At 38.1% G+C, this 25313-nt stretch overlaps 1 protein-coding gene across 2 annotated transcripts in view; it reads left to right on the top strand.

The window, feature by feature from the left end:
• The window catches only part of ubr2 (ubiquitin protein ligase E3 component n-recognin 2), a 32731-nt gene that overhangs the window by 3719 nt on the left and 3699 nt on the right, over window positions 1-25313 (top strand). The window contains exons 3-46 of one of the 2 annotated variants that reach the window (XM_088610176.1): window positions 1398-1476; window positions 1617-1727; window positions 2141-2271; window positions 2529-2667; window positions 3001-3063; window positions 3300-3420; window positions 4040-4147; window positions 4928-5016; window positions 7082-7180; window positions 8043-8206; window positions 8739-8838; window positions 8969-9097; window positions 9308-9491; window positions 9612-9673; window positions 9996-10106; window positions 10770-10835; window positions 10976-11098; window positions 11536-11599; window positions 11926-12050; window positions 12610-12662; window positions 12762-12864; window positions 13096-13144; window positions 13623-13777; window positions 14225-14327; window positions 14646-14755; window positions 15352-15432; window positions 15790-15971; window positions 16183-16382; window positions 18007-18100; window positions 18518-18676; window positions 19755-19849; window positions 20281-20359; window positions 20736-20884; window positions 21409-21464; window positions 21755-21851; window positions 22068-22135; window positions 22359-22494; window positions 22723-22813; window positions 23066-23196; window positions 23436-23544; window positions 23772-23828; window positions 24052-24129; window positions 24437-24607; window positions 24806-24907. In XM_088610176.1, the coding sequence (XP_088466302.1) occupies window positions 1398-1476; window positions 1617-1727; window positions 2141-2271; window positions 2529-2667; window positions 3001-3063; window positions 3300-3420; window positions 4040-4147; window positions 4928-5016; window positions 7082-7180; window positions 8043-8206; window positions 8739-8838; window positions 8969-9097; window positions 9308-9491; window positions 9612-9673; window positions 9996-10106; window positions 10770-10835; window positions 10976-11098; window positions 11536-11599; window positions 11926-12050; window positions 12610-12662; window positions 12762-12864; window positions 13096-13144; window positions 13623-13777; window positions 14225-14327; window positions 14646-14755; window positions 15352-15432; window positions 15790-15971; window positions 16183-16382; window positions 18007-18100; window positions 18518-18676; window positions 19755-19849; window positions 20281-20359; window positions 20736-20884; window positions 21409-21464; window positions 21755-21851; window positions 22068-22135; window positions 22359-22494; window positions 22723-22813; window positions 23066-23196; window positions 23436-23544; window positions 23772-23828; window positions 24052-24129; window positions 24437-24607; window positions 24806-24907 (4776 nt within the window). Of the gene's footprint in view, window positions 1-1397; window positions 1477-1616; window positions 1728-2140; window positions 2272-2528; window positions 2668-3000; window positions 3064-3299; window positions 3421-4039; window positions 4148-4927; window positions 5017-6907; window positions 7007-7081; window positions 7181-8042; window positions 8207-8738; window positions 8839-8968; window positions 9098-9307; window positions 9492-9611; window positions 9674-9995; window positions 10107-10769; window positions 10836-10975; window positions 11099-11535; window positions 11600-11925; window positions 12051-12609; window positions 12663-12761; window positions 12865-13095; window positions 13145-13622; window positions 13778-14224; window positions 14328-14645; window positions 14756-15351; window positions 15433-15789; window positions 15972-16182; window positions 16383-18006; window positions 18101-18517; window positions 18677-19754; window positions 19850-20280; window positions 20360-20735; window positions 20885-21408; window positions 21465-21754; window positions 21852-22067; window positions 22136-22358; window positions 22495-22722; window positions 22814-23065; window positions 23197-23435; window positions 23545-23771; window positions 23829-24051; window positions 24130-24436; window positions 24608-24805; window positions 24908-25313 lie in introns of both variants that reach the window. The other variant, XM_088610177.1, reaches the window with a different exon arrangement.

Below are 25313 nucleotides of genomic sequence, written 5' to 3'. Positions count from 1 at the left end.
ACTACTATGCTATGATTTTCACAGTAAACCTCCTATTAAACAACTTTGTTGATGAAAAATGGTAATCAGCATAATGGATTTAAATATGTAATGTGAGTTCAATAAAGTATCAGTGCATCGGGCTACAAAAAAGATTGTTCTCATAACTAAATTTTAATTTTTTGCATAGTTTTTTTTTAATGTTCAGTGTTTGTATATATACAATATATAAACACCTGTACTCCTAGTTTCAGAATTTTAAAAAAATTAGATACTTAGATGCAAAACAGTACCATTTCTTCACCTAGTTAGGCTTTTTTTGTTACAAAGTATTCGTTTCTGTCCTGTAGTTAAATCAGCCTCATGCAATATTCACTGGATGTAAAACTTTACATAATGCCTTATCTGAATTTTTAAAGACTCATTCTAAAGACTCGTTCGAATGAACGTTGTGTTTTATTTATGACAATTTATGAAAATTTAGGACAGCCCAGTGAAAAATCATTAGAATGTCCTGTGATAAGATGCATTTGTCTCAAAAGCAGGTCAGTGTCTTATTCAATGTTCATAGTCTCAATTTAGCTAGGTTTCGTCATCCTAAGATGTTTAATCTTATGTGATGTAGGAGTAACCTAATGGATTTGGCAAGGATGATGTAAGCTTATCGGGTTTTTATTTTTTTAATAGTATATTGTCTTGCATAGTTCTAAGTATTTGTGATAAACTGTTACTACTTAAAGGATTATGAAATCGGATCAGGACGAAGGGAGAGAAAGCCGATTTATCCAGCAGCTCTTATGCGGTTAATACTGTGATGGTACAAAGCAGAGCATTAGAACCTTTTTTATCAGTCACCACTAATCAAGCTGCCAAACACTTGTATTTAACCAGCAAAGGTCATCTTTAAAGCCCCATTGCATATAATGCACTTTCTCCTTAAAATCTGTATTAGGAGCTCCTGTGAAAAATAGAAGGTCTTCTCTAAGTTCACCTCTTGAAAGAGTTTATTTCAAGAAAAATTAGTTCATTTGAAGGGCAGCAAAACTAGTGTGATAATTTGCACACTTATAGTGATTGTGTTTATTAAAAAGATGGATTGTAATTATAGAATTCTGATTTTTTTAAGGTTTTGTAGTTTTTATGCTGATTTTTTTAAAGTCTGCAAGGGCAAAAAACTTAAATTTACATGGGATATTTGAGTATACATGTGTGGCATTCAGTCCATATGGTTGGTAAATATGAAATTCAAAGGAATCAAAACTGAATACTCTGAAACTTACTTCAAAAGCTGATCCTTTAACTTTACTCACTTGAAGTCTGATGAAACTGAATTTTAGCTTATTCTAAATATGAGCTGTATGTTTCTGAATAAGTACCTTTCTATACTCTTTTTGATGGCAGTTATTTTACTTTTTAAGGGAGTGTGCATCTGACCCTACCTGTGTTCTGTGTATGGAGTGTTTCCTGGGCAGTGTCCATAGAGATCACCGCTACAGGGTAAGAGCATAAAGCCCACTGGGTATTATTTTCTTTTCTTTGACCAGATAAGTTAGGGCACCGTGGTTAACTTAGTGGGATGCTCTGATCACTCGGAAGCAGTCTAACATCAGTCATATTTGCTAACATATCTGCTGCAGATGACAACCTCTGGAGGAGGGGGTTTTTGTGACTGTGGGGACACAGAGGCCTGGAAGAAGGGTCCTTACTGTCAGAAACATGAGCCAAACATCAGTGACTGGACAGAAGAGGTAAGGCAACATAAATGGTTTGTCCGATTACACTGCCATGTGTTGTGAATGATGCTTTTTATTACCCTAGTGCTTCTGCGTATTCAAAACACTTCTCAAATGTAAATAAAAAAATCCCACTGGCTACGACTTTTGTCTTTATCTGTTCCCTAATGAGTTTTCTAAGAAAAATGTTGAACCTAGTAATATACAATACCATTGTTCGTTTATTGATTAAGACAGTTTACAATAAGGTGCTATGTTACTACTGTACCACTACTGATCTTATATCCCTCTCAACACTGGTATAAGGAATGAAGTCACATTTGGGTGAGATTTATTTTCTACTTGTCCTGAGGTTTATATTTTGTTGGTTTTAGAAGTGAACCAAAAATGTCCAAAGGATGTTAACATTTGGTGTTGTATGACCTCAGGACCCATTGGCCCACCTCTCTGAGGACATGATTGCTCATGCCTACAACATCTTCTCCATCATGCTGAAGTACGCTGTGGACATGCTGACCTGGGAGAAAGAGGAGGAATTGCCCACAGGCTTGGAGCTATTGTGAGTGATTTTGACAATTTATTGTGCTTGATATTCGCTAACAGTGCAAACATTCTTCATGAAGCATGAGAAAAAATAGTGGAAACTATGGCTTCATTACCTATGGCGAAAACAAGGGGTTCGATAGCAGTCTCATCAGCATCATACCAGAAGCACGGACCCCCAAGGCATTAAATGCTGTCCGTCATTATGAGGAAGAAGCTTTTATAAGGCGCTTTTTTTCATCAGAAGTTCTAACCTCTCACTTAATGTTTCAGAGAAAAAGCAGATACGTATTACTGCATGCTGTTCAACGATGAGGTGCACACCTACGAGCAGGTGATCTACACACTACAGAAAGCTGTCAATTGCTCACAAAAAGAAGCTGTCAGCTTTGCCACAACAGTTGATAGAGACGTAAGATTTTTTTATTGCTATATTCAAATTTTGTTCCCCTCCTGCACTAGGCACTTTGAGAATTTTTTTCTTGACTTGTGTGTGAATATGGGTTTTATATATCAGTAGCATGTAAAATGGCTTTCAAAGGCTACTGTCAATTTTTTTCTAATTATGACCTGTAGAGTTGCTTCCTGTTTAATATAAGGGATGTAAACACATTCATGTGTTTATTGCATGAAATTAAAATATAACATAAAAATAATAATGTGAGGTGTACCAGTTTCTCATACAATGAGTGCACATATGTTTTGTTGCTTTCCTTGCTTAATGCTACCTTTTCTTCCTCTTCAGGGCAGAAAATCAGTGCGATATGGAGACTTTCAGTTCTGCGAGCAAGCTAAATCAGTCATAGTTGTGAGTAGTAAAATATTTTAAGTTTTATTAATTGCATATGTTTTGTGTTGGAAACTACTTCTTTACTCTGAAATATATTGTAAGTTACCACTACATGGTTTGCAAAACGTTCATTCCCATTTAATATTTTACACTACTTATTTTAAGGAGTTTTACATCAGCTGATTGAGGTTTGCAGCATAAACCAACAGCAGTCAGCTTTTCCAGTCTCTGTTAAGTTGTCTTGTGTATTGCAGAGGAACACCAGCCGGCAGTCTAAGCCCCTGAAGGTACAAGTGATGCACTCCTCTGTTGTTGCTCATCAGTGCTTTGGCCTCAAGGTCCTGTCCTGGCTTGGACACATCATTGGATACTCAGGTGAGGCGACTTTCTCAGAACAGTGGTTTTGTTTGTATTATTTACACAGTCGGTATGAGGCTTCGCCAAGTTGTCATTGTAAGTAAAAACATAAGTAGCTGACTTACGTGGTTGTATAAAGGATTTATAGCTTAAATACTCTCCTTGACGTTTTTAATAATTTCATAGTGCCTTCAACAAGTAATTAACAAAGCTTCTTACTTTTTTTTGTTAGTATATTTACTACACACCAGAATAGTACACATCTTAAAGTCAAGTGTGGAATTGAATATAATTGTCTTAACATTTTCTTAGAAATATGTATACTTGGAAATGGCCATTACTGTGGTACACAACTTTTGTTATTCTTGACACTTTGATTGATATCATCAGCCATCACGGTACAGTATGTTTTCTCTGTCTTCTTTCTTTTTAGGTATTGCCTTCATTTTCAGTAAATGATCATTTCAAATGTTAAATTGAATCATTTTTTTGTAGATTACTTTGCAGTAAAAAAAGTTTAGTAAAGGGGGCCGTCAAGGGCTGAAGAATGATTTAAAATGAAAGAAGGAGTGGGTAATCCCACGTGTGCAAAAGACTGTACTGAAGTAAACGTTGGTGTTTTGTGTTTGAATTGCAGATGGACTGAGGAGGATCCTGTGCCGGGTGGGGCTGCAGAAGGGTCCTGACGGGGAGGACTCCTCGCTGGTGGACAAGCTGATGCTGTGCGACTCCAAACTCTGGAAAGGTGAGACCGGATACACCGTCTCAGAGGACCTGAAACAAACCTGCTCCACTTACCGTGTGACTCCTCCAGGGGTCAAATGGATTTTCTTGTGCTTGCATTACGTACATTTCTATATATATTTATAGTGAAGCTTAATTTAATTTTGGCACAAATTAAACCTTAAATGGATACTCTTTTCTGGAACTATTAAAACAACAAAACATAGAAGTAACGAACTTTGAGCACCTAAAGTAAGTTGCAGCCTGTATTTATTTCTCAATGTCCATTTACTATTCCAGTTTTTATATTATTTCCTTTTTACAATACCACTGTGATTTATGGCAAAATATAGCTTTATACCTCAGAAGGGACCACTATTGTAAATGTTACTGGACTGATAGCAGTTATAGAATACCCAAGGTGAAGAGGTGCAAAGTCCCAAGTGGAGAGAAAAGGTTAATGCAGTGCTGAGACTCCTCTTCTTCAGCCTTATCATGAGTTCTGTAATTTCTCCCTGAGGGCTCCGTGTACAGAACTGCACTTTACCATGCAGACAGGAAAAGGTGAATTCTATTTTTCAAACCAATTTAAATTTCTGCGTATGTGTTCCCTGGTGGAAGGGACGATGGCTGACACACACAGTAATACACTTGCATGTGTTGTGACAGATGTGAATTGTTTGTTAGATGGTCTTGATCATTTTATTAAAATCTCATCATATTTAGCAGAAGTAATCCCATAATAGGTTTCATTGGTGTCTGCTGTGCCTGGGTTAAAAAGCTTGTCTGATTGCTTTTCCAGGTGCCAGGAGCGTATATCATCAGTTGTTCATGATCAGCCTTCTTATGGACCTGAAGTACAAGAAACTGTTTGCCATACAGTTTGCAAAAGTAAGTTCACTTTTTTATTTTTGGGAAAATGCATGTTTTGGGGTCAATTGCATTGCGCTGAAACTGTGGGGCTGTCTCTGTGATCATTTTCAGTGCCTGTCAACTCCAGGGAGGCAAGATGAAATAGGCAGAATGTGTTTGTCAGTTTTCTTAGATTTATTATTTTTGGTGTCTATCAGCTTTAACATTATCTGTAATACTAGTTCCCCAACTTCAGTGTGGCTGAAAAAAATCTCCTACCAGCAAATTGTGAATTACCCTCAGCAGTTCTTAATTGTTTCTGAATATTTAAATATCAAATACATTCAAAGTTTTCTTATACTTTTCCAAATTGTCAAAATGTAATTTTTGACGTTTGTTGTCATGCTCATTATGGTTATACTTTATAAAATGAGCAGTTCCTCATTTTACAGGGGTCAACTGCACATTTTAAGGCATTTATAGAACCTGTAGTGAAAAACAGTGAATGGTTATTTCATTAAAAATATGTGGTCAAATTCTTTAGTAACAATTTCAGGCCCTTCCTGCCATTTCCCAAAAACATAGGATGTGCATAGTTTTAAGGATCATTCTAATGGTTTTGAGGACACACTTGATACAGGACAATACTAAAACTTGAATCCATTAATACTGTATAAGAAGCAACATTAACAGCCATTTCCTGATGGAGAAATTCATTTTATAATGGATAGAAGACATTCTAATCAAATAAGGTTGTACTCAAATTTTATTTCAAACAGCAATAGCAGTTCATACAGTAGCCTTCAGTTCTCATTAACTGTTTTTGGAGCTGTAGTTCTTATTGCTGGTGGTAAAAATAATAAAGACTTCAGGTTGGTTACCTGATGTCTTGGGTTTTCTATGATTATCGATTGTTGTTCTATTTTATAGTTTTGTCAGCTTTTGTTTAACTAAAACCCAATATTATGCTTGGAAATAAATATAACATATTCATAATAGTATTTTGTATCTTTCATTCTTATATAATTTGATATAGCCATTAGAATAAAAAATATTGGAAAAATATATTTCGTAATATAGTGTTAAAACATCCAAGAGGGAGTGCTCATTACTGCTTTTTGCACAGATTGCTGAGTTATACCAATTTGATCCTTCTTCATCTTTGTCTGGAGATGAGTTTGCATTGTAACTTTTTTTGGCACATAAGGAATCGACAGCCATAAATCTCACCCATTTCTGAACCAGGTGTGCAGACAGCGTGTGAGTGCCTGAAGTTCACACGGCTGCATAAAGTGTCAAACAGAAATTATGGGTAAACAGGTTTGTTTAAAAATCATTTTGCAAAATTTTTTGATGTAAAGAACTTGTAAAGCTGTAAATAACTTGGAGAATGTTTTCTTTTTGGGCTACAGGTATCCTTTACTAATATGTAACACGGGAAACCTTTAAATAGCAAGACTAATGCTTGCTAAAGATGCCGATTTTTGTTATGATGCTGTTTATTGAAATCTTATATTATCAGCCAAACCAAAAATGGTTCATGTTTTTAATTGCAGAACCGTAGTTGCTACTTAAAATCATAAACTGGTAGTTATTATCGTATGTAAAATTCTAATAAAGAGGATAGTGCTGCTTCTCTCTCTGCAATAATTCTACTGTCCTGCACCAGAGCTTTACAGATAGCTTTCGCACAGGGGTTACTGTTGTGATCTGATACAGGGCTTTGGATAATCTTTTCTTTCTTGCAGCCAAGAAATTAAAAGACGAGTACGAAGTGTTTTGTTTTAAAAAGGAGGTCTTTCTGAACCAAATTGCGTCCAAATAATTGGCTACACTAATAATTTGGGAAGGGGGACAGGTCATTGCTGAAGAGTAATGCAGTGTGAGGCCATTGACCTGGAGGTGAATTTCCCCCCCCCTTGTTGTTTAGAATTACCGGAGGCTACAGACAGATTTTATGGAGGATGATCACGAGCGTGTAATGTCAGTGACGTCTATGTCTGTCCAGCTCTTCACTGTGCCCACTATGGTGAGTACTGTACAGGCTTGGCTTCTGAACGCACTGAGCGTCCCCACTTTTGCCTCTTCTTTGCCTTCCCATTAGAATTTTGAACGATTGCAGAGTGACTTTGTGAAAGATGACCACGACAGAGAGTTCTCGGTTACTGACCTCTCCGTGCAAATATTCACGGTGCCCTCGCTGGTGAGTATGTGTAATGGTGAGCAGACTAGTGTAAGCTGGAGTGAGAGCCTACACAAGACACCTGCAGTATTACCTGCGACATCTTACGGCAGCAGTGGTTCCAACTTAATTTAATCCCGTCAATTTAAAATCTTTTTTTAAATAAAAGTTTAGAAGTAGTCAATAAACGGCCAAAGGCTTATTGACTGTTGTGGATTAAACCGTATTCATTAAGAACATGGAGATTCAATAAATACCACAATTTAAGAATGCAGCGGTAAGACATTTTTGTGCTGAATTTCTGCTGCTCATGAAATGATTTGCTTGCTAACTTTGTAAAATATATTTTATATCTTGATTGTGCTATTTGTACTACTCGATTCTTAAAAAATAAACCCTTTGAATGTCCATTTGAATGTGTGATGTAAATCATTTAGTAACAAAAGTGCTAATGATGTGCTGCATGGTTGCTGTTCTTTCTTACCTCTCTGTATACAATATCAAGTTGTGTTTTTCTGTTAAAAATTCTACAGATTTAGTAGTTTTGATCTTTGATCTTGTTGATCACCTCAAGTTGTGTACATTTTTTTCCTACATGTTGACTTGCCAATACAAAATGATTTAATGGAGATAATCCAATCTGCTGGCCTTTCTGGGGTAAATCTGTTACAGGGTTTTTGGAACAAAACTTCTTTAAGAATAAATAATGTAGATTCAGTTTTTGTAATTTTTTATTGAATATGTCTTATTGAAATTTTAAAATGCCAGATGAAAAAGGGATCATTGATATAGTTTATAAGGCTTGCTGCATGGATTTAAATGGTGTATCCTAGCCATGTATTGCTGGTGAGAGGCAGGCTCTTGAGCAAGTACTGTCTTTCAGGCACGGATGCTGATTGTGGAGGAGAACCTGATGGCCACCATCATCCGCACTTTCATAGAGCACCTGCGACACAGGGACCTCCAGGGCCGCTTCCAGTTTGAGCGCTACACAGCACAGCAGGCCTTCAAATTCCGCCGTGTGCAGAGCCTCATTGGAGACCTGAAGTAGGACTGGATTATGCTTACATAAAGTTTTAGCCAGCCTTTACCTGCAATTTAAAAAATAAAGCACCTAGGAATGTGTAACTTTGCCCTTAAAATGGGTTTTTGTCAGTTAAGTTTTACTGCATTGGGTTTCACCCTTAATTACTGAGAATAGCTGAGGACACATTGAACTTATGCTGTAGCTATTCAGTGAAGCTTATGCCACCATGTCAGAACAGTCCAAACCTTATGCTGCAGTACTGTCTGTGGCCTTTAAGGCTGTCTTTGGCATTTCTAGAAACATTGCTGCCAGTGCTGCAGTGGTTAGCGATGGCTTAAATAAGAACAATTGTATGAAAAGTTCTTTCTAAGTACTGCACGATGAAAATATCAGAACACTAGATTTTCACAGTGCTCATATAAACCCATCAATACTGTTGGTTTTGTTTACTGTATACTTAGTTTCATCTACAATTGATTTACTCATAGATACAGTCTTCAGAATCAAAGTAATTTCCTCAGGGAAACATATGAATTGTTGTGGTTTTCTTAGGTATGTTTTAATCAGTCGGCCATCAGAGTGGAGCGATCAACTCAGGGAGAAGTTCCTTGAAGGATTTGATGCTTTCCTGGAGCTATTGAAGTGCATGCAGGTAAATTGTTTGAATATGGGCGATTGTGACGTTTATCCTATACAATGAATTAAATCTTTTTGGTTGGACTCCAGAAGGCATCGATTTAAAGTTAGCAAAGAAGAAAAGGCCTATTTGATGTCATCCTTAGGGCATGGATCCTGTAGTTCGCCAGGTTGGACAGCACATTGAAATGGAGCCCGAGTGGGAAGCTGCCTTCACACTGCAAATGAAGTTGACTCATATCATTTCGATGATGCAGGAGTGGTGTGCAAGAGATGTAAGTGAAGGTTTGACTTTGCAGTCGACTTTGTTCAGTTACCACCGTTTTTTTCCACCGCCTCAGCTGCCTCTAACATCATTTTAAATTTGAATATAACATGCTTGTTCATAAGCTGCTGTTCATATACCATGCAAATAATTGTGAATTAGAGACAATAAAGTTACCCTTTATCCTGTAATCTGTTTTGGGTTTTTTTTGGCTGTTCAGGAGAAGGTCCTGATTGAAGCTTACAAAAAGTGCCTGATCTCACTGATGCACTGTCACAGTGGCTTCACAGATGGGGAGCAGCCCATCACTCTGAGCATGTGTGGCCACTCTGTTGACACAATCAGATACTGTGTCTCTCAGGAGAAGGTCAGCATCCACCTGCCTGTCTCCCGTCTGTTGGCAGGTAAGTCTCAAGCAGCCTAATTCAGTATTTCACTGAATAGCCATCCCATAAGCATTTTCAGATCTCCACTAAAGGACATTTAAAAGATTGCCCTAAATTCTTGTTCCTATTTCTTTCCAGGTTTGCATGTTCTTCTAAGCAGAACTGAAGTGGCTTATAGATTTCCTGAGCAGTTACCTCTTGTAAGTAATTTTTTTACAAGGGACTATATCTATTCTTTTAAGTTAAGGAAAACTTTAAAAAGTAATATGCATTTTACAGTATGGTTTGAGATTGTAATGGCATGGTTTGTTGAGAATGAAGGACCTGTACAGCAAACAAAATTACTGTAATGTGGCTGAAAACCAACACCTCAATATGGTGCCTTCTTCCTTTCAAAGCGACCTTTTCATTTAATTCTTCCCATTGCAGCTTCCAAAGGTGAATTTTGCCAGCCCTAACTGCTTATGTTTAAGCATTATTACAGTTTCTAAGAATAACATGGTATCTGTTCCTGCCTCTCAGAGCGAGCTGAGTCCACCCATGCTGATCGAACATCCCCTGCGCTGCCTGGTGCTCTGTGCGCAGGTCCATGCCGGCATGTGGAGGAGAAATGGCTTCTCGCTGGTCAATCAGGTGAGCACCAGGAAAGGCTGGCAGTGTGGTTGCACTTCAGCTTTGCCACTCAATAAAAAGAAAGGATCTAGAGCGGGCTTTGAGACAATTACCAGTAGTGTTAATAAATGTGATGTAAATAAGCTTTTAGTTCGTTTTAATGTCTGTTCCTGTTATGTTTTGATTGCACATTACACTGAGTCAATACGTCCCCTGTTCAGCTGTCATTTTAAATTTGTTCACCATAGCAAAATTTACTCTTTAAATGATGGATTTTATGAAGATTTAACTTCATAAAACCAGATTGTAGTTCTGCTTTCTTTGTTTAAAAACCTTTTATATTGAATCATATTATAATTCAAACCAACTGTAAAAAGGTGCCTGATACAAATGTTAATATTATAGTTTCCCAAACAAATCCATTTATATAATTTCTGGTTTGTAATTTTAAATATTTTGTTCATATTTGAATTAATGCATGAGAATGCTGCAAATTGTATAAAAAATGCTGAGAAGAACACGAATGATAATGTTGTAAATGCTTTTGAATGCAGTGTTCATGTTTAAATTGGGAACTGCTTCTGTATGCACCATTTGCATCTTGGCATCTTGACCTGATAGCAACATCTGCTAAATGAGTACGTTTTTTTGTTTCAACACTTTCCTGTGTGGTTTTTCTTCCAGATTTATTACTATCACAATGTGAAATGCAGGGTAGAGATGTTTGACAAGGACCTCATGATGCTCCAGGTAAACCAGCTTCTAAAATGAAGGAATCAATGGTAAATGCATGCTGAAAGTACAGCAGAATGTCCTGAACTGGTCAGTAGGGATCATAGTTACTCCCTTGTGTTAATCAGTTTTAATAAAAATATTTTTTTGAATTTCAGGCAGGTGCATCAGTGATGGATCCCAACCACTTCCTCATGATTGTCCTCAGTCGGTTTGAGCTCTATCACATCTTCAGTACTGCTGACTATGGGAAGAGATATGGTAGAGAAAACACGAACAAGGTGTTACTTCCTTACTTAACTACCCGAGTAGAAATAGAATAACACTGTGGCAAATACAAAGTCTAAGAGCTCTGTGCTGCTTTGGATTTTCATGTTCCACTATATGTGCTAATGTATACTCACTTTCCTGTCCAATTTACCTGTGTGGTAGACAAGATTGAATAGACCTTCCAGTCAAAGCAGTCTAGCTTCCTTCTCTCTTTTTCTACTTTCAAACTACTGCAGTTCTGTGGTCTATTTTCAAAATATCCACAGAAATAAATCAATGGTAAATGGTTTACTACTTTATTTTTATTTTTTGCTGTGAATTAGTAATTCACATAATTTTGCTTTATTTTAAACAAATCTTCCAGTTTCTGCTCTATAGAGCTTTGATCTGTTTGCTTAGTTATTAAAATGGCTTGGTGCTATACTGATTCCTTTTTTGTTCCTTACAGGACATGATACAGCAGAACAACACGCTTATTGAGGAAATGTTACACCTCATCATGATGGTTGTTGGTAAGCTGCATAATACCTGGTGAAGAATTTCTTCCTTATCATATTGCTTAGCAAAGTGATTATACTTTTTCCAAATTCATAATCAGTCTAGGTTGTAATAATGGCCAGTTGTATGAGTACTTCTGTCTCGCTGTACACCAAATAGCATACTACTTAAACTACTTGTTTGACACCTTTATTTATTACATCATTCTCTGATCAAAACTAAGTGCCTTAGGACTCTTTCTGGAGTGCACTCTGCTGCCTGCTGCAGCTATGGTTTTGGCCTTTTCTAGTGTGAGCATGCGGGGAGAAATGACAGACGCACCTCTCCGTTTCTTGTGCAGGTGAGCGTTTTACTCAAGGAATTGGTCAAGTGCAGGGGTGCGATGAAGTCAAACGGGAGATCATTCACCAGCTCTGCATCCGGCCCATGGCGCACAGTGAGCTCGTTAAGGCTTTGCCTGAGGATGTGAGTACTAGGCTGCGGTTCCTGGGGCACAGCGCCCTGTCCTACAGATAGGCTGCTCTATCAGGGAGTAGCCCACAGATACAGATAGTTCAAGTAGGTCGCTGCGTCAGCATGCGTAGGCTGTAAAGGATCAAGTAAAGATTTATTCCATGCTGAAAAGAGAAGAGGAAAAAAAGCGTTTCGGCTGTGGAGCCACACCCGAAGAAAGTGTTCTTCTCTTTTCAGCACAGATATAAAGATGTGAATTCAAAGAAACACTTGACAAATATAGACACACTGGTGGGTTTTTGGCTCGTACTTTAGATAGCTTTTTTTGAACAGCATATTAGTTTGCCAAATATTTTCATTATAGGATTGTTACTGATGTCCTAGACCAGTCCTTTACATTGTGTGTCAATGGTACTGTCATGCCACACTCTTGTGCCTTTTGGTTGCCATCTGCAGTACTGCACAGTAAGACTCGGATAGGTCATTGGATGTGAAGTACAGGGAGTAGCTGCTCAAGCAGTTAGCGCCTAGCCATGCTGGCACCTTCTAACAAACTTTCTTTGTCCTTTAGGAGAACAAAGAAACGGGAATGGAGAAAGTCATTGAATTGGTCGCTTCATTCAAGTATGTTTCCTTTTTTGGGCCCTTGGCTGATTATTTTTTCTATTAAATCCATTGCCATGCTTTCCTGATGGGTACCATTGACTTGTGGTGTATTTTCAGGAAGCCTGGGGTGACAGGGAGGGGCCTGTATGAGCTCAGGCCAGAGTGTGCCAAAGAGTTCAATCTGTACTTCTATCACTATTCCAGAGCAGACCAGTCCAAGGTACATATCTGTTCCCATTGTGGAGGTTTCTGATTTCTATAGGTTTTTATGATCACTTTCTGCAAAAGTGTGAGTTTGAAGAGCAAAAAAACAAGATTATAAACATGAAATGCTGTAGACAATGTAGAAGTGTCCGTAAATTAACAAGCTAGTGGAATTGTTAACATTTGTCTTTAATTAAGAATATTGATCTAATTTATTTACCAAATTAACTTCACTTTGATTTTATAGGCAGAGGAAGCACAAAGAAAACTGAAGAGGCAAAATGGAGAAAACACAGGTAATTTTCACAGCCCCTTGCAGTTTATCCCTTCAGCAGTTGTATGTTCAGGTTCTCATTTTTACAATAGATTCAAATTATTTTTCTTTCTTAGTGCTCAAATTCTGCTAATTTAAATCTAATTGCAAATATATATTGAAGTTTAGTGTTAGTCCTAAATGCTAATTTAGGAAATGGAGAAAAATATCTACAGACCAAACTGTTTAAAGTTAACAGAACTTTAATAGTTGTTTGCTTATCTTGCGGTGAAAAGCCAATGAATTTAAGTGGAAGCAGAGGTACACTCCAGAAATGGCAGTCTTTGTAAATTCTCTGAGAACATTTTCTGCTATCTTCATTTGTTAACGGCGGCTGAAATACTGAACGTATATGGCTCTGTCATTTCAAGCCATGAGAAGATGTTATTTGAGGACATGTAGGGAATGAGTATGGCACGTGAAGTGGTACTGAGAGTGATGGTTCTGTTTCTCTATTTCAGCTCTCCCTCCTCCTGCTCTGCCTCCCTTTTGCCCACTTTTTGCCAGCCTAGTGAACCTGTTGCAGTGTGATGTCTTTCTGAGCATCCTGAGCACAGTGCTTCAGTGGGCGGTGGAGCCCAGTGGGGGTTACTGGTCGGAGTCCATGCTGCAGAGAGTACGTATGTAACAGGCAACAAGCACGGGCAAATAAACTTAAGGAAATGTTTAGATCCAGCAGTGTTTTTCTTATTAAATTTTAATATTTAAACATTATATTATTTATTATATTTGTTTTTCTGTACTTAATTTTTTTTTCCAATTTGAAAAGGCTTCATTTGAATTGTTCTAAGTTGCATGTTTTGATACTTTGACAATCCACGTTCCAATTTCCTTACTCAAAGCAGTTCACAATTTTTCACATTTAATGCCCTTGCCACTAGTATTGTTAAAGTAACAAAAAATTCTCATTACACAGTAGCGAAGGTGAAAGCATACATTCTTGATTTTGTAGTGCTTCAAGGGTGCTGTCATTGTCAGAATTCAGTGGCTTCTTACCTCTGGCAGTCTCACTGTAGAGTGCAGTCTGACTGCTGGCAGCCCACTGATGTTCTCCATCTGGCAGGTGCTGCACCTGATTGGCATGGCCCTGTTAGAAGAGAGACAGCAGCTGGAGAACAGCTCTGAGGATAATGATGTTACCTTTAACTTTACACTGAAGATCTCCCGTGAGTCCAACTGTTCTCATATTCCTATCACAGACAACAGGGACATGTGTTTGAACAGTAATAATTTTCAGTGCCTTAGACAGTATTGCTTTTTTTCTTAATTCATCAGATGTACTGTTAAGTAGTTAAGTCTGCAATGTTATTCAATAACTGCTATTTTAAATTTGCTTGTTATATGAATGGAGAGTTTTCCTTTGGAATATCAAATTTAAGTGGTGCATTAAGAAACTAATATCCTTGATTTGATTCTGCATTGCATTCTGCCCAAAATATTTCTGGTTGTTCAGTTAAGGACTTGGTAACCTTTCCTTTTTCAAGGTCCAGGTGAAGCTCCCAGTAACTCTCCCAGTGTCTTGGCCATGTTGGAGACCCTCCAGAATGCAGCACACCTTGAGGTTCATAAGGATATGATAACCTGGATACTAAGGGTATGACTTTCAAACTTTCAATTTCTAAAGTGAAAAGGTATTTCAATGAATTCTGCATTCTGAAAATAAACAACAGAAATGTTTGCATGTTTTAGGAATTTAGCATTTGTGATTTATCCGTGTTAGGAGATCAGTGAAATATTCTGTATCTTTTACTACACAAAGATTATCAGTCTTTTCTGGCGGTATTGTTTGCTGTCATGCCATATGCAAAACCAGGGCAGAAAATGCAGTCCCAGCCACACGGTGGCAGCACAGGACAGCAACAGATTTTGAAGTTGCTTTTAGTGCTTGATTGCTTTGGGTACAGAAACTGTGTGCATGGGTGTTCATCAGTGACAAGTACAGTTAATTCCTAACACATCTTTTACATACTTAGAAACTTTAAGGTATAAGCAGTTTTCAGTTGCAGACACCATATACTGTATATGGTACAACTTTCTTTCCATCGCTTTTCAAATACATTTTTGTCATTTGTAATTAATTTAATCCAGAGAGGGGAAAAAAAGAAAAAAAATGCCACATTATATCTTTCTGCATTAAAGTTAAAAGTAGATTTGCTATTTGTTTCTAAGGGCTGATCATTTTCCCTGTAGACTTACAGCAACATAAAGAAAATACGTGAGCAGACTACTCCTAGTCCAATGTCTGAAACAGGAGGGCAGACCATTGAGGAGGTAAATATTACCATTGGGAGAGAGACATTTTTTTGAGAATAATAAAATTTAAGCAAAATAAAGTATGGATGAGAAAAGTATAAAAAAGTAATCGTTAACCAACAGATTAGTATTCTAGTTCTTGTCTTAAATTGTTTCAAATGTATATACTTAAGCATATTTCAACTATATGTATTTTGTCTGGTGTATATAATTGATCTTTTTGTGTTTTTGAGGTTTGATATTCTAATATTCATTAAGACAACTATCAAATTAAATTCAACATCCATCTTGTTTTGAGATTTAACTATGTTCTTATCAATCACTATGACTAGATACTGCCCCTTTGTTTGTGTAATATTGTATCTCTGTGTGTAGATGGTGCGGGACAAGGATAAAGCAGAGAGGAAACGCAAGGCAGAGATAGCTCGACTGCGCAGGGAAAAGATCATGGCCCAGATGTCAGAAATGCAACGGCATTTCATCAATGAGAACAAGGAGCTATTCCAGCAGAGCCTAGAGGAACTTGAGGCTTCAACATCTGCAGCTCTGGAGCACAGGTGGCCATTTCTGAAGGCAGTAGCAGACACGTTTACAGTGCAGAGTTAGAATGCCTGCCTTAATAGACCTTTAAAGAGATGGACATTGACTTTGCAATATGATGTGACTCATGGCAGTTCTCATACATCTCATGTCTGTGTTTTGCTTCCTTTGTTCAGCTCTTATGAAAAGGCATTTGCTTTTGTCTCACTGGTACCTCTTCCTTTCCAGCCCCACCTCCCCGGATACTGCCCTGGTGTGCGTAGGTCCCCGCCGGACCAGGGTCAGCGAGAAGAGGCAGGTGGTGACTTGTATCTTGTGCCAGGAGGAGCAGGACATCAGGGCAGATAGCAGAGCCATGGTGCTGGCGGCCTTTGTGCAGCGCTCCACTGTAATGTCCAAAAACAGGAGGAGGCCGTTCCATGATCCTGGTAAGAGAGCTGAAGCTCTCATCAGTGCTCCATGCCTCAATTCATCCAACTTTGTACCATTGACGTTGCTTTGTAGTGTATAAGAAAATATCTTAAACTTGTTCTTTATTTCATTTGTATGTTGAAGTATTTATTTCGTTAGCAGTATACCACTATTACTTAGTAATACTAAGTCGTTACGGATGGATTAGTACAGAATGACAGACTCTCTTCTCAGTTTCAGAGTAAACTAGAAGTAGAACTATGGTATTTAAACTGAGAGAATCACATCTTGTTATAAATGTTTTCTATTTAGTTTAATCAAGAAAAAGGAGAAATGCTGCTGAAATAGAAGAAAAGATCGAGTATAATCTTGTAATTTTCAGGTTGTTCTTTTCGTAAATAAAATTTTAATGCATATTCTGTAAGAGTAGAAATAATTTAACTAACAAATGATACTATTCCTACATTGTTCTTATTATCTTCTGGCTTATTGGACAGTTTAGTTGGCAGGGAATGTATATTTGGAAGTTAAATACCCCACACCACAAGGACAAAGGGTTCTAACAGATTTGAAAATCGGCAGCAAAACAAGACTGGAATCAACAACACTATACATTAATTTCAGAACGGGAAACACTTTTACTCAAGGGGATTAGTTAACTTTAGAATTACTGTGGCACAGCAGTAAACCCATATGTAACTTTGCCCCCAGATTAATTTGAACAGCTGGAACAAGCCATCCAGCTATGTTGCCATACCTGATAATGTGGTTTCTTTCAATAACTTGCTACATGCAATACTCAGAATTAATTGGCCACTAGCATGCAAAATAGATGAGTCAAACGGTGTCTCCCACTTTCAAACTTAAGCTCTGCTAATTATGAAACAAGGTGTTGACAAAGTTTATAGGTGATATTTATCTTCAATTCCAATTTAACTTGCATTTAATGTGTGCAGTTTTACAACTTTTTCTTATAGTGGGTACTTTTATGGTTGTGGATTTGTTTTCACCAGTAGTTAAATTAAACTTACAGGTAATTGCTCTTTTCAATGGAATGAAGCTGTATGTAGTATATAGTAATAAATACATTTAAATCACTAGTTAATAAAAGTTCTATTTAAAGGGCAATGAGTATTTTTCAATAAATTGGATGCAGTTAAGGCCCTTACCACTCATTACCATTTAAAGGAAAGGCAATTGGAAAATAAACAGCACAGATAGTGTTGTTTTAAGCAACTACAAAGATTGCTGCTGAGATGACAAGTACATTTCTCTTAAATATTTTAATTTGGCTGCATTTTCAATGTATAGAACCCCAAAGGTAGCCAAGAGAATTGCAAGTGATTTGGCCCATACATTTCTAAAAGGATGAAGGCAAAATATTTGCATTATATTGAATTACAGTAAATGTAATATCCCATTAAAATTCATGTTAAATGAACAAGCAAAAACCAAAGTGTATAAGTAGCATTTCAGAGTATATGAAGAAAATAAATTTCATATGTTTTGTGAAAAACAAAAATGGATGAATCGGACATCAGAAACATTTTGCACAATTCCAGACTACAACTTTGGTCAACAGGACGTCGTTCAACGTATGTCTCGGGAGAAAGAGCTGAACATTTTGTCTCCTGTGCTTAGAAACACACGACCCTCTGTTCATGCACCCTGACCTATCCTTTGGTACTCACACTGGGAGCTGTGGACACATAATGCACTCACACTGCTGGCAGAGGTGAGTACTGATCTCTAGCACTGAAGCATGGTTTTTACTATAGAACTTTAATCCGTACAGCAGACCTGCTGTTTCTTAAAAAGTAATGGGAGAACAAACAGGCACAAAGAGGTGCAGAACAGATAAACGGATGGCTAAACTTAAGAAAAGGGCAATGCGTACTTTATATTCAAAGAATACAGAACTAATTATAGGTATATGCTGATGGAATGGAAATATCAGATGCACATGAAGAGTAGACCATTTCGGATGTTTTTCCATTTATATTTGTACAATGTTACATTGACTGTATGTACAAAAAAGTAATCCTTTGTAAGTACGGTTACCAGCCCTTCAGGATTTTCATGAGGCCCTTCGACACCTGACTGCTCTGCGGTGTGAGTGTTGGTGTGACAGGCTGTCCCGACATCTTCACAGGTACTTCGAGGCGGTGCAGGCGAAGGAGCAGAGGCGGCAGCAGCGCCTGCGAGTGCACACCAGCTATGACGTGGAGAATGGCGAGTTCCTGTGCCCCCTGTGTGAATGTCTGAGCAACACCGTCATACCTCTCCTGCCCCTGTCTAGGAGCTGCAGCAGGTAAAGGCGAACCCCAGCAACACTTCATGAACCCGCTTCTTTCCTCCAGGCAGCAGATACACAGACAGTTTCTTCACATACAGAAGTTCGGAATTCACAAAGAGACGGCGACTTGGAAAATTGAATTTTGCGTTTCTGAATTTAATATGTTTGATGAATCATATCGATTCATTTGTCATGCGCTGCCATTTACCTGAGCTGAAGCTTATGTCTTAAGGGAGTAAAATTATTACTGGGCTCGCGTCCAAATGCTTCTTAAGGTTGAAGCTAAAGTGTTCGTGTCAGTTCTGGATAAACTCAGCAGGAGGTAAGTAAAAGGTTTAATTGACAGATTAGAAGACTTGAAAGCTGCCCTGAACAGCAAGGCACTTCCTAAGGAGATCCAACTAGAGATACAACTCCTTCAGCCTCATGCGATTCCTAGATGTTTCTTTTATCAGTATTACTATTCCACAGCCCTCTAAAGGGCAAAGGTTCACTCAGAACCTCTTATCTTCATACTGCACAACTATGCACCAATTATCAGCACTAGGTTGTGTAACTAATTTTGTCCATTGATAATCTATATAACTAAATTAAGAGATCTTTTTAAAGGTGTTATGTTGTGTCCAGCAGGAAATACTCATTACATTTCACATTACATTGTATAACGTGCCTTCCTTTGTGACAAACATTTAGGTCATGATGCATAACAGGAGGAAAAGGATTAAATATAAGGTATATCACAGAGTACCGAAGAGCAGTATGAACCCAGTCTTGAAATCATGATTTTGAATCCTTGCTTTATTTCCCAACTTTGAAAAGGATTCTTAAGCAGTAGCATACAACTGACCTGACTTTTGTGTTCAGGTGGGCTGGAGTACTCTAGTGTCCTGCATTTGCCACACAACAGATTTTCCACGGTTCTGTGTGCTTGCACTGTTTTAAGCACGGCATAATTATTACCTCTATGGCTGGTGCTTCATGAGCCCATTTCCAAAGCGGGTGTTGTGTAAAGAACGAATAAGTGGTGATACTGCATTTTAATAATACTGAACCATTTATTTTCCAATTACAGTTTGCTTTGTTTTTCTTTTAGTTCGGCAGAGCAACCCAACCTGAGCCAGTGGCTTAAAACAGTATCCTGGCAGATAAAGGCTCTTCACTCTTTGCGGAGAAAACAGGACTCATCCAGTAAGTTTTTAAGATTATCCTTTTTTCACAGATTTGTCTTGGTTTTAAACATTTGTTTTTATAGTTGGGATCAGACTGTGTGAAGCTTCTTATGCTTATGAAGTAGTAATTCAGCAGTAGTGAGTAAAATTAAAAGTAGCAAATATGGAAATATATGTGCATTATTAAAATGCTAGAGCTACTGTGTAGGTAGCTTTTATTTTCTGTTCCTTATCCTGCAATTAATTACCATAAAAAGCTTCTTTTATTAAACTGTATTTTAAAATGTATCTTTCATACCTGATTTATATGTAAGTGCAGTAACAAATACATGTCAAAAAAGCAATTTATGCTACTAGAAACATTTTCACATTAAAAATGATAGTGGAGCAAAATATTTAAACTGTCTGTTGAAATGTTTTTGGCAGTTAACCAACACTGGTGTTTAACAGGTAGTCCAGGGGCTGATGATGGAGAGAGAATGGATGAGAATCAGCTTTCAGAGGGATTCAGACCCGACCTGATTCCTATGTAAGCACCATTTCATAAATGGGATTCTGTAATTCTGTTGCAAAAGGGCTGTGATGATTGGAATGAAACCTCGCAGTTTTAAGGTAGAAGTTGAATGTTTCACTGCTTTTGATTTTTATGGGGTACAGGATTTTAATGGCAGCTTGCTAAGATTTATGAAAGAATCGGCACTTGCAGGTTTAAGTTGTCATGCTTATTAAACTGTTATGTGTGAATTAGTTTAGCAATGGCAGAGATGTTTGTTGTATTAACAGTGTGACAGCGGAAAGTTTTCACCATCGAGGTTAAAGGAACAGGAACAGTTGCCGTCTTGATCAAGTATCCAAAAGCTAACGTGCTCTATTCCATGGTTTCTTTTTGTGATCTTATGTTGTAGGAACCCTTACTCAGGTAGCATTAAGGAAATGCTGACCACATTTGGGACAGCAACCTACAAAGTTGGCCTTAAGGTCCATCCTAATGAGCAGGACCCCCGCGTGCCTATCATGTGCTGGGGCAGCTGTGCCTACACTATCCAGTCCATTGGTAAGTCCACCCTAGGGAAAAGCCTGGTCCTGTACACCACTAATCCTAACAGCTGCTGGAGGCTGACATATCCACCTCTCTTGGTATCAATGTACGGGGTTCAGGGTCTTAAAAGATCAACTTTGGTCTTAGAAAAATATCCTTGACTAATGAGTAATTTTTATTATAATTTGAAAATGAGAATTGTCCCATGTGCTTGAGCACAATTCAGAATTCCTTCAACAATAAAATGAATCCTATACTCTGTTGAACCAGAATCAGTCTTTTTAGGAATTCTAGTCTCAAAGCCTTTTATTTTTTTAGCTTTCCAGAGTTTTTCTTGTCAATAAAAATGCTCAGAAATGGTTAAATACTACTTGCTCTGGAAGCAAGCTAATAATTTACAAGATGCTCTAGTAGACGTATGAGAGCTTATTCTTTTTCAGGTTTGCATTTAAGTCTCCTTTTACTATGCCTAAGTTTTTAAAAAGCCAGAACATGTTTGCTGATATCTGTTTAAACAATGTTCTCATTTTGTTCCCTAGAGAGATTGTTAGCTGATGAGGAGAAGCCTTTATTTGGAAGTCTGCCTTGCAGACAGGTGAGCTTGGACATTCCGTCTCTCACGACTTCTGTATCAATTACTTTTCATAATCACATTTAAATCCTTAAAAGATTGATTATGATTTTATCTGCTATTAAATTATTTCAGTGCTTCTCAAGTCACCTATGCATTCATAACTCCTTTGCTAAGATGTTAGTCAGGAATGGCAGCATGTTTTCGTGCATGAGTTTGTAACATGCAACGTCATGAGCATTTAATGCCAATACTGGTGTTAAATTTCATTAATTGGTTACTTATATCATAACCTGTAATATAATCCTCTTCAGGATGACTGTTTGAGATCCTTGACGAGATTTGGGGCTGCATGCTGGACAGTTTCCTCTCTCACTGTGGTGCAGAACCACTTCCTCAGACTGTTAGCAGGTGGGTTTATTTCTTTATTTTATGAAATTTGGGAAATGTTATTAAAGTGTTGTGGTATAGGACCGTAAAGTTGTGGATGTGTTCAGTGTACTGAGACAAAATGACTTGAAAATGCAGATCTAAATCTGTTATACCATAAAATATCCCTAGAAACCTTGTTTTAATTTAAAAAAATATATGAGGACTTTAATTCTTTAATGATCTGTTTGTGTCCAGCTCTAGTTCCAGATGATCAGGTGGAGAACATCCCTTGTATTCTTGACATAGACATGCTCCACTTGCTGGTGAGTATGCCACAAAACAAAATTTAAAACCTGACGATTTGAAAAGAACTGTAATATTTCCAGAGCAAACTGTTTCATGTTAAATATCTTCTTCAGTACAAAGTAACCTTTATGTTCTTGTATTCATACTTTCACTTGTATAGTAAGTTTTTTTCCTACTTTTGACATTATGGGAGACTGGCCTATGTTGTTGTGAGTACACTAATGCTGTGTGTGCCTGTAGGTCAGTCTAGTGCTGTCGTACCCGGCACTGCACTGCCAGGACTCCTCAGGGCTGAGCTTGGACACGGCGCAGCTGCACATTTTTCATCTAGTGACTGTGGCACACATTGTCCAGATCTTGTTCACATCTGTGCCAGGTAGGAAAGAATTACTCAGTCGTATGTCATCTGTGAATCTTTCATTGTATGCTGGAACTTTGCAGTAACATACACATTACAGTAGTTCATCCAATGTCATTAGTAGTTACAATCATAGGTTGTTTTTATATGGGTTATGCCCTCCCAAATGAAATACCTTTATAATTGTGCAGACTCTTCCTTTTGATTAGTCTCCTTTTGATTTTGATTGTGACATGCCGTGTTCAGCAGAGACATCAATGGACCAGGAGAATGCTTCAGGGGAGGAGGAATCAGCAGCCTGCTTCTTGTACAGTGTTCTCCGGTTGCACCTGGGAAGGTAAGGGGAGCTGTTTAGGGCTCTAATGGGGCTCTTGTATTCTCATTTATTACCCTAATAAATACTCAGTACCTTCTTTTTATTGACTAAGGTCTGTGGTTGGAGGATTGGTTTTTCTGGTCATTCTTGATGTTTTTCCTGCACTTAATGACCTACGTGCACTTTGACAAAGACCAAGATTAAGGCAATGCAGTGGCTAACACTGAGAATGTAGTTTTACTAAACACTATTGAATGTCTTTATTGGTTGCAGTGCCTTAAGGGAAGACCTCTCAGGCTGGCACCTGTGGCACTGTGTAAAGGCTGGCCTCATGCCGTACCTGCGTGGGGCAGCGGTGTTCTTCCATTACCTCAATGGGGTGCCTCCTCCTGTAGAGCTCCAAGGTAATTCTCGTCATACCCGAATAGTGGAATGATGTTCACATGCATGACTACTGGTAAATCCACAGCACTCAAATTGCGCATAAATGTTGTTTCAGTATATACTGTGGATGAAAAACATGATTTAAAGAGGGTGGAGGGGGGGGGGAGTTAAAAATCTTAAATAGCAAGTTGCATTTTTAACAAAGGTTCTTCATTAACGCTGCTTGTACTTCCTGCTGTTTCCATTTGTGTATGTCCAGTGCTTGGGTCCAGCCAGTTTGAACAGCTGTGTGGGTATCTTTGTCTACCGCCCAACCCCTTCCAGCTCTACCACGCCAACAGGGAACTTTACGACCCTCTCTTGCAGGGGTATGTAAATGCACTGGTCAAGTGTTCTATCGACTTGAATTAGAACTAAGTGATAAGTATTTTTTTGTATGTTTTTTTTTTTCCTTTTGTTATTTCTAAAATATAATTAAAACTTTACCTTTCTAATTATAGTACATTGTTTTAACCACTCCATCTTTCTCTTAATTCTGTGTCAAAAAAGTTCCAGAAATCACTTACCAATAGTCTGATTTATCCTTCTCTTCCAGGTGGTGCTCCCACTCCAGTATACAAAACTATCTACAAAGCAGCACTCCTCTTATAAGGTTAGCACAGTTAACTGCATTAGGAATTGTTTTTTTGTTGACAGTATTTCAGAAGCTGCTTTTAAACAATATTGGTATGCATGGACCCTTCAACCCTCCATATTTTTGGAACTGGGTAGATAGAGGTAAATACACATGACCATTGACAGGAAAGCCAAGAAGGGTAAAAATAGTAAATTGTGCACCAATTGGAATTCATGGCATTTCTTCCCTCTTTACCCAGCTACCCCCGTGAGTCTAATCGACTGATATATCTTCCAGATGATTACAGCTCTCTTATCAATCAGGCATCAAGCTTCACGTAAGTGTTTTTCTGTATTACACTGTTTTTTTCCTGTTGTTTAGGACATCTTAATTTTGATTTGACTTCATCGTAGCAACTGTGTGTACAGTGTGCAAATCTCGCTGCCTTTATTTTCTGTAGGTAAATAGCAGCCTATAAATCTAAGGCTTCTTAAATTGTTTTTGCACAGCTTATTAGAAAAAAAACTTTCTAGTTCTTTTTCCTTTGGGTGATCATTGATTGCAGACATTTGAATCTTATCTTACATTGTTTTGACTGAGCCTCCGCTAAGTAATGTATGTGTATGTGTGGCGGTGTTTTGTAGGTGTCCAAAGTCTGGTGGAGACAAGAGCCGAGCACCCACACTGTGTCTGGTGTGTGGCACCATGCTCTGCTCTCAAAGCTATTGCTGCCAGACGGAGTTGGAGGGGGAAGATGTGGGAGCCTGCACAGCTCACACCTTCACCTGTGGAGCTGGAGTTGGCATCTTTCTTAGGTAAAACCAGATTCTTCTCCTGAACCAAACTGTAGAGAGAGAGAGAGCCCACTTACCTGGATGAGTATTGACATAAATCAGAGCCTTTAATGCTGAGTCATCAGTCCATTAGGTCTCTGTTTCTTGAAAGTGACGGACTGTTTTATTGTTGTCTTTCAATAGCAGTGTCTTGCATTAATGTTCTAATGACCATTTCAGAGTACGGGAGAGCCAGGTGCTGTTCCTTGCTGGTAAGACGAAGGGATGTTTTTACGCTCCGCCTTACCTGGATGACTATGGAGAGACAGATCAGGGACTTAGGTGAGGCTCCTCCTGGCCTTTTCTTTTACATTCTACTAAGTGAGATTAAAAACATCTCCTTTCAGGAGGCAAAACAGGCTTGTGAAATGTGTATACATGTGTGCTTACAGGTCCTTGCTTCCACTTAGTACTTTGGTGAAAGTTAACTTTTCAGTATCCACGTTGAATTATGTAATTGTATTGTCTACTTGTATCATTTTTGTCTCCAAGTATGATTAAGTTTCTCATAGAAATTGGGGGAAAAAATGAAGGTGCAGATGAAAATGAGCAATTCAGCCCTTTTTGCACACGATAATAGAAGGTCCAGTGTTATCATGGTTTTCTTTTACTGAACACATTCAGTGAATTAGGAACTACAGCCGTCACTGATGGGAAATGTCACTACATTTCCCATCAAGGTTTCTAA

The sequence above is a fragment of the Lepisosteus platostomus genome, chromosome 17, assembly GCF_059453375.1.
Source record: "Lepisosteus platostomus isolate fLepPlt1 chromosome 17, fLepPlt1.hap1, whole genome shotgun sequence".
Lineage (NCBI taxonomy): Eukaryota > Metazoa > Chordata > Actinopteri > Semionotiformes > Lepisosteidae > Lepisosteus > Lepisosteus platostomus.
This window is presented reverse-complemented; position numbering and strand designations above follow the sequence as displayed.